This window comes from Phascolarctos cinereus, unplaced genomic scaffold (genome assembly GCF_003287225.1).
Source record: "Phascolarctos cinereus isolate Bilbo 61053 unplaced genomic scaffold, phaCin_HiC Scaffold_9;HRSCAF=440, whole genome shotgun sequence".
NCBI lineage: Eukaryota > Metazoa > Chordata > Mammalia > Diprotodontia > Phascolarctidae > Phascolarctos > Phascolarctos cinereus.
This window is the reverse complement of record NW_027556402.1, coordinates 208,895,266-208,910,479: the sequence shown is the minus strand read 5'-3', so window position 1 is coordinate 208,910,479 and position 15,214 is coordinate 208,895,266. Positions and strand designations below refer to the sequence as shown.

The 15,214-nt window shown below is 45.5% G+C and overlaps 1 protein-coding gene across 7 annotated transcripts in view; it reads right to left on the bottom strand.

Moving 5' to 3' along the window:
• PLEKHA7 (pleckstrin homology domain containing A7) overlaps positions 1-15,214 on the bottom strand; it is a 261,079-nt gene that overhangs the window by 109,166 nt on the left and 136,699 nt on the right. For 4 of the 7 annotated variants that reach the window (XM_021005369.2, XM_078148641.1, XM_078148642.1 and 1 more), the window contains exon 1: positions 8,246-8,544. The exons of the other annotated variants lie outside the window; for them this stretch is intronic. In XM_021005369.2, coding sequence (XP_020861028.2) covers positions 8,246-8,529 — 284 coding nt within the window. In that variant the 5' untranslated portion in view covers positions 8,530-8,544. Of the gene's footprint in view, positions 1-8,245; positions 8,545-15,214 lie in introns of those variants that run through there. 7 annotated transcript variants of the gene reach the window in all.

The following is a 15,214-nucleotide window of genomic DNA, read 5'->3' as shown; positions in this document are numbered from 1 at the left end:
TCTTGTCCAGAGTTATTAAAGAGTGAGGCTAAGATTTGAACCCAGGTCCTCTAACCTCAAAGCCAGTGTCCTTTCCATTGTTCACTGCCCCTCTCTGCCCAAACCTCGATATGCTGGGGCCTCAGATTAAGTGAATATGGATTGGTGCTCTTGAGATGCACTATTTCTTCCAGGTATATCAACTTGGACACCTCTTAACACAAGTCAGTCCATGCTACCATCCAGTTTAATAAGACCTTGGGCCAGCCCTGCCTTTATTCATACTCTGGGCTGTTTGAGGGAGCCACATCTCTTTTTCTTTTCCCTAGAGACCACAAACACAGGAGGCTCTAAGTCCCCCGGACCCAGATAGGGGAAGGCACTGCCCCTGTTGGGCTCAGCAGAGGCTCTCCTTCCATAGACTTTGGAGATGATGGCATCTTCTCCAACAGGGTGCCCTCAAAAGAGCATTGGAGGACCTGCAGATACCCCTACTGTGGCTCCTCTTTAAGGTGACATGCATTGGCAGACAGGGTTCAATTTCTTTTTTGGACAAAGTGTGCAATCCTCAGTGGGCACCTAATAAAATACCGTACAATACCCCTACTGTGGCTCCTCTTTAAGGTGACATGCATTGGCAGATAGGATTCAATTTCTTTTTTGGACAAAGTGTGCAATCCTCAGTGGGCACCTAATAAAATACCGTACAATCACAAGCAGCAACCACTGCCGTCCTACAGCTCAAACTGGCTCAGGCTCTAGTATCAAAGGGCCTTTTAGGTTGCGAAGGCTGGTTTCAAAGTGGGTCTCGCTCTCCAACACAGTTAATGAGACAATGGGAGAAATGGGTTAAGACAAGGTCGTTTGCTCATTTGGCAAAGCCTGGTGGCAAGTACCTGGCCTCACCTCCGTAAAAAGGCCAGTTATACTGCTACCCAGTACTCTGAACCAAAAGCAATACTAAGCCAATATGAGGGCAGGACAACTGCGGCTTTGACCCAGGTCTCCAAATTATTTAGAGGGTGCTGATAGCAATTCTACTCCTTTAGCAGGGAGGAACAATTAAGATGAGTACTGTGTTTGCAATAATAATTAGCTAAAATAAGAAGCTAATGGATATCACAGGTTTTCAGTCCCATAGATTCCTGGGTTCTAGGTCTCACTCTTACCCTCCCCTTCCAATAGAATTTCTCTTGCCCAGGCACCAGAATTGCTAGTTATAGCTCTGCTGAAAGCACAAGACATCAATTCCTAGAAACTCAGAATTAGAATGGGACTCAAGAACATCTAGTCATTTTAACAGGTGGAGGAAACTAAGGCCTACAGAGAAATGACTTACCCAAGGTCACAGTGCTAGCTCATGGCAAAGTCAGGACTTAAACCTTGGTCTCCTGACTTTCTGGGCTGGTGTTCTTTACACTTCATTGTGTTATCCAAACCACTTTTGGGCTGTGTAGTTCCAATCTTGTGTGCATACAAGTATGCCCCTATCTCAGCCCAGGGCCCCCTGAGATGCTTCAGCCTGTTCTGTTTCCTGATACTTAGGCTGAACCCTTCCAATGAGCCTGTCTTGGGACGTGATGAACAGGTACGGACACATCTGCTGAAATACCTGTTTCTGAACCTGCGCTGCCGCCCTCTTCCTTGGCCAAGAGGGTCAGGCTTTGAGCCAGGTGGCTGTTTCAGATGGAGAGGAAGAGCTCTCCCTCCTTTAAAAAAAAAAAAAGACACCGGGGTTTGGGTCCCTCCTTTGTCATCCTGGGAATGAAACTCTTAGGAGGCAGCAAAACCCAAGCCACAGTGCCATGCTTCCATTCCATTTAACACGGCTGCACTGGGTGCTGGGGGGGGATGCAAAGATGAGTGAGACAGAGTCTTTTCTTTCAAGAACTTCAGTCTAGCAAGGAAGATAATATGGCAGAAAACAACCATGGTGCCAATACAGGCCCTAAGTGCATGGGAGAGGTACAAGGTGTGATGAGAATGTAGGAGGGGGAAGCATTTACGAAAGGCCTACTCTGTGCCAGGCACTCTACTCACACGAGCTAAAGGAGAAAGCATTTGGGAGAGTGGGAGGTGAGGGGGGAATCACAGAAGACTTCATGGTGGAGGTAGCATTTGAGCTGAGCCTTGAACACTGGGTAGCTTTTTAACAGAGATTGGGGATTGGAGGAAGAGGGTAAATGCAGGTCCATTCCAAGTACAGAGATGGGCCAAAAAAAAAAAATGAGCCAGGTTGGGGAAATGATGACTATTCCAGTTCATGATGGGGCAGAAGTGGAGGGCAGGGGATACTGGGTTTACTGTAAGAGCAGAACATAAAAAGAGGTGGAGATGGCTTTATAGGATAGCTTTGAATTTTAGGCCAAGAAGCTTGGCCTGTATTCAACGGACAATTGGGAATTATTCAAGATTTATTTAAATCATTATTTAAATTATTTAAAGCAGTGACCCGGGCAAATCTACACATTAGGATTCATTTGGCAGGTATGAAAGACAGCTTGAAGTGGAGAGGAGGGTAGAGTAGTGGTGAAGGGGGGCTATCCTAGGCTGGTGGCCCTGGGAACAGAAGAGATGCTTTGAATACCTCTGTTTGAAGTCATCACCTCCAAGCCGTCAGCCAATTCCTGTCACATTAAAGGGTAGTTTCAGACAGATACATCAACTGAATAAGTGGATCTGTGACAAAGAACCTTTCCTGGGAGGCGATTCTGAATAGTAGACGGCAGGGGAGAAGGAGAGAGGGGGAAAGTGAGAGGGAGAGGGGGTGGAGGTGGGGAGAGACAGAGGGGAAGGAGGAGAGGGAGGAGAGCTATTGCTGTCAGGCCAGGGCCCCATTTACCTTTCTCCTAAATGAAATCAAAAGGTTTGATTATATTTTATAGTAATTTTTTACATTACAAAATGTTTCATTTTCCATCACAAAAATTTTAATTTTAATTACAAAAACACAACAAGAGGTCTAGAAATAACTTGGATCCAGCTAAACAAAGCTTCCTTTCTGAAGGGCAGAAAATAGTGATAACTAGAAGACTATAGCAATGCTCCTCTAAGATTGGGGAGGGGGAGTGGGGCCTGGCAGAATGCGTCCCATCAACACTATGTTCTCATTTAGCCTCAGGCTACTTAAGAAAAAAAAGAAGGAAAAGAAAAATCAACTTAAAAAAACACACAAGCATCCGCTCTAGTGGGCTGCCTAAGAATACCCTTCAAATCCTTAATCGCCCCGTGCCAGCATCATTCGCCACTGAACGTTGCTGAGGCTGAACTGCAAATTCCTGAACCAGTTGTAAATGAGCCTGAATGTAAAATGCCAGACCATTGATCCCAAAGCCCTGTTCGGGACAGACACCAAGGATGCTACTTTTTGGTCACCTCTTCCAGTTAGCAAATGGTTTTTTCCGGAAGATTTAGGCTTGCTGTGGGGAGTCTATTTCCTGTTTAGGAGTCAGAGTTCCCCCAAAGTAGCATGGGCTACCTTTGGAAACAGGGCACTCTCCCTCACTTGAGGTCTCCAAGCATAGACTGCATGGATGCTCCGGAGGTGGACTCCAGAAGGGATGCAGGCTTCAGATCAAAGCTGGACCCTATGGCTTCTGGGGTCCCTTTCAACTCAGAGTCATGACAGCGTTCCAGAGGAGGAATGCTAGATGCGTAAATTCAAAGAACGTAGTACAGGAACATAATGTGAATGTTTTGGAAGAACTGCTCCAACTGGCAAGTGGATTCTATAGGGGACATGGAGACCCTTCTGTGCCCCCCTAACCCTAACTATGAAAGAATTCAGATTAGTGTATCAGAAAGAGTTTTGAATTAGAAATCAAGAAAAGTGGGTTCTAAGCATGGCTTGGCCACTGACTTGTAAATCAAGTCCTTCCCCTGTCTAGGCCAGTTTTCTCACTTGTAAAATTGAGGAGCAGGGGGGCTACAGACTGGGTGGTCTCTAATCACTGGCTCTGGGGCCAGAGTACCTGGGTTCAAATCCTGCCTCAGTCCCTGACCACTTGTGTAACTTTGGGCATGGCATTGAGCTTCTCTGGACCTCAGTTTCCTCATCAGTATTATGAGGGGATTGGACTAAAGGACCTCTAAGATCCCTTTCACTCCTAAGCCTATAATCCTGGGATCACTTTAACAATTTTGTGTTCTTCAAGGGTAACTTCTTTCCATACCTTCTCGGCTGAGTTGTTTTAAAATGGTTTGAGATGTGTATCATCTCAGGCACCCAAGGAGGATAGGAGATGCTCAAGAATGAGATTCTAAAGACACAAAGGGAAACAGCTCTATTGAGGGAGGAAATGGGACTTGTCTGAAGAAACCACTACAGATGCAAAAGGAAGACACCAACTAATTCATGTTGGAGATGGCCAGGTGACAGAGGACGACTATCTGAGTGTGGCATAGTTGTGTAATCCACTGTCAAGAATACTAAAGTTTAGTATGATCTAAGGCTATCTAAGGAAGCTGGCCAAAAAAAAAAAAGTGCGGTTTTTTTTTTCAGATCTCTACTGAGAAAAAATAAATGGGGAGGGGGAACGACCAAAGAAGGGACAGGACCTTTACTAAGGGTGGATGATGACAAATGACAACAGAGAGAAAGCAGGACTGTTCAGTTACCACCTCATAAGGTGAGAGGGATTGGCTGATAGATCAGAGATGATGCATTCTAATGGAGGCAGTCAGAGCATCTCGGCCATCCCCAGGGCCACCAGCCTAGTATAAACCCTCATCACCTCTCACCTGGATATCACAGCAGCCGTCTAGCTCGTCTCCTCACCTCTACTCTGCCTGCCTCCTCCTTTTCTTTTGCTTCTATTTTCTCCACCAAGGAGAATAACCATTATGTTGCAGATGACAGAACAAAAATGGTTAATTAGGAGCTGATGCCCAAGGTAGGTAAGGAGAGAGCAAAAATTCTAGGATGGGTTGATGAATGGTTGATGAAACTCTAAGAAAAGGAAGCAGAGAGTCCATAGAGCTATCAGGGCTTCATCAAAACCAGATCAATAGGGGTAGCTAGGTGGCGCAGTGGATAGAGCACCAGCCCTGGAGTCAGGAGAACCTGAGATCAAATCCGGCCTCAGACACAACACTCACTAGCTGTGTGACTCTGGGCAAGTCACTTAACAACCCAATTGCCTCACCCAAAAAAAAAACCCAAACCCAGATCAATGGTAGACTATTCTCATTTCCTTTTCTGACAGGATTATTAAACCAGTAAATGAATAGAACGCTTTTGGCCAAGCTTTTGACAAAGAACTTCATAATATTCTTGTGGAGAGGATGAAAAGATATTAGATGATGATACAACCTGCTAGATTCAGATCTGGTTGGATGGCCAACAGAAATAGCTATTAATGGTTCAATGTCAATGAGGCAGGAAGTCTCCAGAGGAGCACCCCCAGGAACCTGTGCTTGACCGGTGGTCCTCTTCAAGAACAAAGGACAACCACCAGCTTGACCCTGTGCTGTTCAACATTGCCACTGATGACTTGGAGAAAAGTAGAGATGGTCTGCTCGTCAAATTTACACGTAACACAAAGGCAGGACAGAGAATTAACACATAAGATGACAGAATGTGGATCCAAAAGACTCTTGACAAATGACGACCCAGGGCTGATAAAATTCAACAGGAGATCAATGTCAAGTCACACTTGAGTATAAAAAATCAACTTCTAGGGCACAAGATGAGGAAGATATGCTCAGACAGCAGATGTTTTTAAAAAGATCTGGGAGGGGGCAGAGCCAAGACAGCAGAGTGAAAAGATCTGGGGCTCTCAGCAGACTTCAAGCTCAGTGAGTCTCAGGAGGATGATGTGCTAAAGCAACCTTGGGATGTATTAAGAGAGGCTTGGCTTGTAGCACAGACAGGGGACAGCTTCACTGTACTCTGCCCTTGTTAGACTCCATCTGGATGACTTGGATGAACCGTATTCAGTTCTGAGCACCACAACTCGAGAAGGATACTGGCAAGCTGGACAATGTCAATCGGAGGGCAACCAGCACAGTGAAGGGCCTTGAGTCCACATCATATGAGGAACAGGTGAAGGACATATGTAGCATGGAGAAAGGAAGACTTGGGGGTGGGGGGTGAATGGGACGTGATATCTGTCTGAGTATTCCGAGGGTTGTCATGCGGAGAAGACATTAGTCTTGGCCCCAAAAGACAGAGCCAGGAGCAATGGGTGGCAGTCTCAAAAAGGCCAATTTAGGCTTGAGGTCAGGAAAAAGCTGCCTAATGATTAGGGCTATCCAGACGAGGCTGGATGAGACCAAGATACAGACCCTCTCCAGATTAATAAGGTTGAGTGAGAGGCAATGACATTCCATGACATACTACGATGCCTTTCTACATTCCCACAAAGCCATGGCATAAGACCTAGAACCCCTAAGAGCCTGGAGGCCTCGCTGCACATAGGGGCTTAGTAAATATTTGTTCAGTTGGATGGGCATCCAAAAGCCACTCTGGCAAGTTGTACACAGATACTCTTTCAGGTGATAAACTAAGTTAAAGAAGCGAAACCTCTCAAACTCCAGGGTGAAGGGTGTCTGCCAAACCCCAGGATGAATTATTCCATCCTCATTAGTATAATTAAAGACCAAAGAAAAATAATACATAACCTGGCCTTAACAATCCATTAATATACCAGCACAATGAAAACATTCAAATGTTCTCACACATCACTCCCTGGAGAGGTCCTCGTTTTTTTTTTTCAAATTCTGATTTCTATTCCCATAACCCTCCTCCAAACTGTCCTGTTCACCTGAGTGCTCTTCATTCAGCCCTGGGCCTTCCACTGCTGTTTAGCCACCCAGGGCTTTCAATAAGACTCTGAAGGAAATGATTTTAAGCCAAATTCATGTTCTGATAACGATAACACCGACAACTCAGATTTCAATGGCACTTTAAGGTTGGCAAAAGGCTTTTGTCCCAGCCATAGTGCAACTATTACTTATCTCCATTTTACAGATAGGGAAATTGAGGCTCAGAGACATAAAGTGATGTATGCTCAAGCTCAGTGCTAGCATGTGAACTGAGGACCTCAGACTCCAAGACCAGTGCTCCTAAAAGGTATAGAGTAAAAAAGAATTAACTCCACAGTATTGATTTTTTTAGACATTTATGGGATTAAGATTCTAGCTATAAAGCTGTCTCCAGATACAAAGTCCTATACTGGCCCCAGAATCCAAAGAATCATTTTCTTCTGGATGAGCTATGACACCATAAAATTAAGTTCTTATTTGAATGTCTAAGAACTCACCTTCGGAGCTAAGCAAGGCAAAATCAATCTGAAACCAACATCACCAGTTTTAACATTTGCAAAGCATCATTACTTAACCCTGTTGCCTCAGTTTTCTCATCTGTAAAATGAGCTGGAGAAGAAAATGGCAAACCACTAGCTGTGTGACCCTCAGCAAGTCACTTAACCCCTTCACCTCAGTTTCCTCATCTGTAAAATGAGTTGGAGAAGGAAATGGCAAATTCCTCCAGTATCTCTGCCAAGAAAACCCCAAGTGGGGTCATGGAGAGTCAGACACGACTGAATCCATTCAAAACAACCACTGATTTAAAACAAACCAGATTCCTTTTCAGTAAAAAGAAAGGGAATGGACTACATGACCATTGCTTCCAGCTCTGACTTAAACCTTGAAAGGCCCTTAGGGGTCATTTAGTCCAAGCCCCTCATTTCATAAAGGAGAAAACTTAAGCCTGGGAAGAAGTAAAAGGAAAGAGCAGAGTTCAGATGTGCAGCCAGGCCCCTGGATTCCAAAGCCAGGACCCTTTCCACTCATCTACTCTGCCTATGCTCTAAGAACCGTCTAGATGTGATACTACTCTCTGTTCTAAGGTCCCTCCCAGCACCGACATTCGTTATTCTAAGGACACTTCACACAAATATTCTAGTTTTAACTCTGAGTCTCTCTGTTCCAAGGTGACTTCCCTGGTCGAACATTCTAATTCAGCTAAGAAGGTATTCTACCAACTCACGAATCTGAATGAGAAAACCAAACAAAATCCAAAACCAAATGCGGTGTCTGCTCTGATTTCACCTGCCTAGGTAAATCAGTCACGGATTAGGAGGCTGACCTTTTCCCCACTAAACTGCAGTTTCTTACTTTTGCTTTTACCCAGGAATGCCTCCCCCCTGCTTCCGTCCTCCCCTCCAGTAGATATTTCTGTAAATGGGTTCCTGCACAGATTTGCTCCAGGAGCGTCGCTGCCCAAGGGGAGAAGAGGGAAAGAGGAGGGATAGTTGGAACTCACTCTGCTCTGGCTCCATCGCCGGGGTCCAGGTCTTGGCGGAGGCTGGGGCACCACCCTGAGCCAACAATGCCAGCTCCAGGTGGAAAGGAGACCGCACAGCCTGCTCTGCTTCCTGTCCTGGCTCCCCTCTGGGCTGCTCGGGCTCCTACAGTGGCCTCCCGCCCGCCTGCAAGGCACCTGAGCTGCTTCTTTCTCCCTCCTCCTCCCTCCAGGACTCCTCTCTGTTTCAGTTTCTGAGCTACCGCCTCCCGTGGTGTTCCAAACCCTCCTTCCCGCTCATTCATTCCTCCTCCTCTTCACCATGCCCCCTCCTCCCTCTTCTAGCTGATTTTTGGCAGAGTTACTGCTCTGAGTCACAGACCCAGGAGAGCTTTGGCTGTGGGAATTGCGAGGTGGAAACCACACACACTCGGGCAGTCCTGATCTAGGAAGCAGGAGCCCTGGGTTTGAATCTCAGCCTTGCTAATCACCAGTGAAGAGTCCTTAAGCCAGTCACCTGGCTCTTCTGGCACTCGGTTTCCATTTGCAAAAGTGGGAGGTTGAACTGGCTGATCTGTAAAGTGCCATTCTCTGGTTCTGTTTCTACCATCTCTGTTGTGGACCCCCTGGGATAAACCAGCCCTATTCTAAGGTCAGATACAGACTCTTCTGCTGGAATTTAAAGCCCTTTACAACCTGGTTCTATCCTACCTTTCCAGCAATATTATGTGTATATTACTCCCTTTCACCTCTTAGGGTCCAACCAGACTGGCCACCTTGCTACTCTTCACACCTGGTCTATCTCCTATCTCTTCTTTTTCCATAAGCTGTTCCCTACTTTGGAAGGTACTTCCTCCTCACCTCTGCCTCTGGTTTCCTTCAGAGCTCAGCTGAATGCCATCTTCTCCATGAAGCCCTTCCTTATCCACACTGAATGATGGCATCTTTCCTCCCCAAATTACCTTGCAGAAATTGTATGTATACTTATATAAGCACATCTTGTTTCCCCTTGTCAAATGTAAGCTCCTTGACATTAGGGACAAGGGGTAGCTAGGTGGCCCAGTGGATAGAGCACCCACCCTGGAGTCAGGAGGACCTGAGTTCAAATCCAGCCTCAGACACATAACATTCACTAGCTCTGTGACCCTGGGCAAGTCACTTAACCCCAAGTGCCTCACCCAAAAAAAAAAAAGGTAGGGACAGTTTCATTTTTGTCTCTGCATGTAGCATGGATGCCTGCCAAACAGTAGGTGCATAACAAATACTTGCTGGTTGATGGATTCCATTTCTTTCCTTCATACAACATTCTTGGGAAGTAGGAGAAAAATTTTAGGATTCCCATTATAGAAGGGAAACTGAGACAGGGAGCAGTGATCTGCCTCAGCCTACCTAGGCAGACAAGAAAGGATTGAGGAAAGGAAATCTTTCAGATCCCACTTTTCACTAAAACTAACATCACTCACTGCTCTTGTCAACTGCCTGCTATATGAAGCCACAATAGTCAGGTTGCAAGAAGGCTGTTTAGTTTTATATGAACTGATACAAAGTAATGTGAACAGAACCAGGAGAACGTTGTACACAGTAACAGCAATATTGTACGATGACCAACCGTGAATGACTTAGCTATTCTCAACAATACAATTATACAAGACAATTCCAAAGGGCTCATGATGAAAAATGCTATCCATCAAGAGGGAGAGAGGGAGAGAGAGAGAGAGGGAGGGAGAACTGATGATGAATTCAAAGTGCAGACTAAAGCATGCTTTTTCATTTTCTTAATTTTTCTTGGTTTGTGCATGTGTATGTTTTCTTTTGCAACATGACTAATATGGAAATATGTTCTGCATGACTTCACATGTGTGAGCCATATCATATTGTTTGCCTTCCCAAGGGGTAAGGGGCAGGAGATAGGGAATTTGGAACTCAAGATTTTTTTAAAAATGTAATCAGGAAATATTTAACAAAAGAAAAATATAATTTACAAAAAAAAAAGGCTGTTCAGACTCAAAACTAAGGGATAGAAAATAGTCTCCCATACACTACATTCCTAAATCAGGTGTACCACTGAGACCTTCAGGGCACAGAACGACTGGTAAAAACAATTCAAGTATAGATGCACCCTAGCTGATCACAATTCAATCAGTGTAGTAATTAAGTACCATTGGAAAAGACATAAATTTCCTCAGTTTTGAGGACATTTAGAAAGTACTCTTCCAGAGGACAGGGAGCTAGGTTGACAGTTTATTTATTCTAAGTCTTCACCCAGGGATCAGCAGCCCATCAGAGGCACCAACTGTCTGTTTATTCACTCCCTTGTAGTGGGGCCAGGGGTGGGGAAAGGAGCAAGAGGACCTGGCATGAGCTAACAACTTAATTATCAGCTAAAGGCAGAGCAGGGATTAGCAATGAGGAATAGGGCACAGGAGGGAACGCCACTGCAGCAGCCTCCTAACTGGCCTGTGGCTCCTAGTTTCCAAAGTCGTTTGAACTCTTGGCTAGAGACAAGACACAAGGCTAGCAGGTAAGGCTTCCAGCCCTGTGTTTCCAAGACAGGCTTGACCAAAGGAATGCAATTTCAGGCCAAGGAAGAATGTGCCTTCTTGATTCCCATGATCAGAAAGGGATGGATCCCTACTTCCTAGGGATGCTCAGGACTTTGGACCTTCATGTATTTTTCACACTCGACTTCGAGTCATTTTTATCTCTCGCTGTGTCTTACGCTCCTGTCCCAGGTGTAAGATCTTCTAGGGCAAAGACTGACACCCTCATCTTGGCAGCCCTGTCAGTGCTCACCCTGTAGGTGGTATGTGTTCTCACTAAGTATCTGCTGAACTACATTACTGAATAGGAAAGTGGGTGATATAGACACTTCAGAAGGACCAAGGGAAGCTTTCCTGAGCCCAATGGGTCATCTGAACCACAGTGCCCCAGATTCAACCCCAGCTGGCATAAGCATTGGAGGCAGATCATTTCAGGATGAGCAATCAATCCAAGAGAACACACCCCACCACCTCTTCACCAAGCCTGCCAAGCCAAACACCAAGCCTGCTGATTTGAAAGAGGCTTTTCCCAACCCCTAAGGAGAGCCATCCTTGATAACAAAGGCTCACTGAGCAAGGGCAAGAACCTACTAGATCTCCTTGGCGTGAAATGTGGCAAGAGCTCTTCTCCCTGACAACATCCTAGAAGAATTTGATGTGCCTCCATGGTCTATCTGGGGATCCACATGGGAGGGGTTATGGGAGGGATGGTGGTGTCACAGGATCATAGATTTAGAGCTAAAGGGAGCTCAGAGACCACCTAGTCCAGGAGTGGGGAACCTTCCTCCTCGAGGCCACAGGTTCCCCACCCCTGATCCAGTCCAACCCTAAGGCTCAGTGAGGCTGACATGTACACAGCTAATAACAGTCAGAGGCGGGATTTGAACCCAGGTCCTCCTGACTCCAAGTCACTTCTCACCACAAATCCCTTTGACCAGAAGTATTCTGGGTGCAGCTTTTACCAGGACTACCCCTAAAGATCCCAGGGTGTCTTAGGTGCCAGGGTCCACTAGAAATAGCCAAATGCATCTCCTAAAAGGACAGGAGTTCCAGGCAGAAAGCTTGGATACAGAAGAGGGGAAGGGAGCAAGAAGAAATTGGAACTCAAAATCTTGTAAAAATGAATGCCAAAATTTTGATAAGTAATTGTGGGGAAAAAAATAAAATACTATTTAAGGCAAAATAACAAAAAGAAAGTTTGGATACAAAAGAACATGGGGTGGGACATAACAGACCACACATGCTATAAAATCCTGATTTTAAACTAGAGGTTTCAGAAAGAGAAGTTTATAGACTATCCTTGCTGGGACACCACAGGATTGTTCTAATACTGGGGCCTCCACTTAGCACAGTGCCTGGCACCCAATACAAGCTGACTGACTGACTGACTCCAGTGATGCCCTGCTGAGTGCCTACAGCCCGGACATGGCTAGAGAACTTCCAAAAGGAAAGTTGCTGCTGTTTTAAAAGCCCATAAATGTTCTTTCTCACCTAAGGTACGGGGATTGCATGACCTCACACTTTGGGTGCCACTGTATTACCAGAATGGTGAGTGTGTACAGGGAGGGTCCACCAGCACCCTAATCTCTGGGCTTTGCACAGAACATCTTAATCTCTAAGTCTTGTCAAAGATGAACAAAAGGACTGAGCTGCTCAGTACTTATGAATGACTATCTTCTTTATCAACGTCTACAAGAAGGGCCATCCAATCATTGCTTAACCAAGGTCCCAAAACGGATTAATATCATCACAGTTTCCTTTGCCTTCCAGAAATCAGAACATGCATAAGCCCTGCCCCTGGGGTGGTTATACTCCAGCACTGACAGTCCTGAGACAAACACATGTTAAGTGGGCATAAAAAATTGTGCACACACAGAGCGGGTAGACTGAAATATATGCTGATAATTCTATCTGGAGACTAGTGGAACCAATGCTGCCTTGGAAACCTCTCCTTTCCTACCTAAAGTGAACCATACTTTATCTCCAGAAAACAAGATTCATCCTTTCTCTGGGGCTCAAGTTCCCCAGCTGGAAGATGAAGGCTTAGGCTAGAAGATAGGAAATGTCAAATGTTCTCATATTCTGTCTCCTCGGCCCCGAAGCTAATCCAATTCCTGATATTACCAGGATTGGGTTCATGATGGTGGGGCTGTCATACTGCTGTTGTTGCTGTTGTTAATAATCATCATCATCATCATCATCATCATCATCATCATCATCATCATCATCTTGCATTTATCTAGCACTTCAAGGTTTGCAAAGCACGTAATGTATGTTAACTCATTTGATTCTCATAATAACTCTGGGAAGTAGGTGCTATTATTCCCCATTTTACAGATAAGAAAATGGAGACTCAAAGAGGTTTAAGGTCACCTAGCTAGTAAACATCTGAAACAGAATTTGAACTCAGGTGTTCCTGACACCAAATCCCATGTTCTATCAACTGCACCACCTAGCTGCCTTACTCTTGGGGTGGTAACTTCTTGATTTAAATTCACGAAGTCGATATAGCCAACCACCAGCTTCTCTGCAGCCACGTTCAGAGCCATAACAAGGCTACAACACCAGAAGCCAAGCTGAGGCAAAGAATTTGCTTCACGAGCTCAGTAGCAGGAATGCACAGCTTGGAGTGACCCACATAAATCTTGACATTAGAGCCTTTATTTCTAAAAAACCAGGGCACTGCAGCAACCCATCATTGCAAAAATCAAGGGGTTGATGGGCCAACAGCAGCAGGGCGAATCCATGAGGAATTGAGGCACAATGCCACTTTTTCAAAAACAAAGAAAAACAGAAAAAGAATTGAGAGTGGGGGAGAGACGAGACGGCCACTGGCCCCATTCTAGCAGGAGACACTGTCACTACCCCCACCACAAGGGCTGTCTGTGGTGCTTGTCATTGCTACATTTGACAAGATGAATAAAACCACATCTAGTATTTTTAATAATGTTAGCAGCTCAGACTTCTAGCATTGCAACATGCAAAGCAAAAATGTCACTGCAATAGAGTAGTTTAGAGAACACTATCTCCACTTTATATGTGGGGAAACTGAGGCAAGTGCCAACATAGTCTGACTGAGCAGCGTATGCTGTGAGAGTCTAGAATAGTGTTACGTGAGGCCGATCTGCAGACCAAGCAAAGACACATATTCCCAATCACTAGATTCATCTGTTTCCAGGACATGACCAGAGTTAACCCAGTAACCTCTGTGTGATCTTACCAAGGAAATGAGACACCCTCAGAGAAGGTGATACCAGCCATGCCAACCCAAAGCTGTTGTACTAACACAACTCCCCGCCCCAGAATGCCCGACGTTCTTTATCACTGACTCTGAATCTCGGCTCAGGCTCTGGTGTTTAGGCTCCTGGCCCATTTCCCCAACGTCAGAAGCATGCAGCAAGGAAATGATGGAGCAGAGAGAGCTCCTGATAATCTGTCCCCTGTGGTGACCCCCATCTGAGGCGTGGGGAAATGCCCTTCTTCCAGCACAGTGGCATCTCTTCATTCAATGAGCCACAGCCTCATAAAAGGCCAGTGAAGGGGTGGGTGTGGGGGAAGGGTGGGGAGAAAAGGGACGTCTCATTCCTTACATGCAAAGACTTCTGAACCCAAGCACAGGGCAGGCATTGCCCTCAACAGGTACCAAACCACACTGGTTGAGCATCATGCAGAAACTCATTCCAATTGGTTTATTGTGGGGGAAGGGGGGAATCCTATGAAACGGGGCTGAAATACAACCTCTCTCAGATCTGATGTTTCTGAGGTCTGATTCCTGAGGGGGAGCTCTGCTCGGTAGAAAGTCAGCACAAAAGGCAATGGAAAACAATGCTGTACTTGGAGTCAGGAAGACCCAAGTTCAAATCCTACTTCTAGCTGGGCAAACCTGGGCAAGTCACTTCACTTTGGTCTGCCTCAGTTTCCTCATCTACAAAATGAGGATAATAATGACTTCCCAGGGCTGTTGTGAGGATCAACTAAGGTAACAAAGGTAAAGTGCTTTGCAAATCTTAAAGTATTATGTAAATGCTGGCTATTAGGAGCCAGAGCCAGAGCCTGAACATGGGTGAAAAGTCTAGTGACTTTTATCTTTCTTTTTTTTTGGTGAGGCAATCAGAGTTAAGTGACTTGCTCAAGGTCACACAGCTAGTAAGTCAAGTGTCTGAGGCCAGATTTGAACTCAGCTCCTCCTGACTCCAAGGGCAGAGCTTTATCCACTTTCCACCTAGCTGCCCCAATCTCCTTTTCTAAGAGAAGCTCGGTCTCATAGCAGAAGAAAATTGGACCGACAGAAGGCTTGGATTCTAGACCCAACTGCCATTGAGCTGGGTGACCTTTGGCACGTCTACCCTCATCTCAATAACATAAGGGTGGCCACAGCTGAGGAATTTTTAAGTACGTAAACAAGAGAGTCTATACTTCATGATTCTTTTGTGAGGTGCAGATCTCTCTT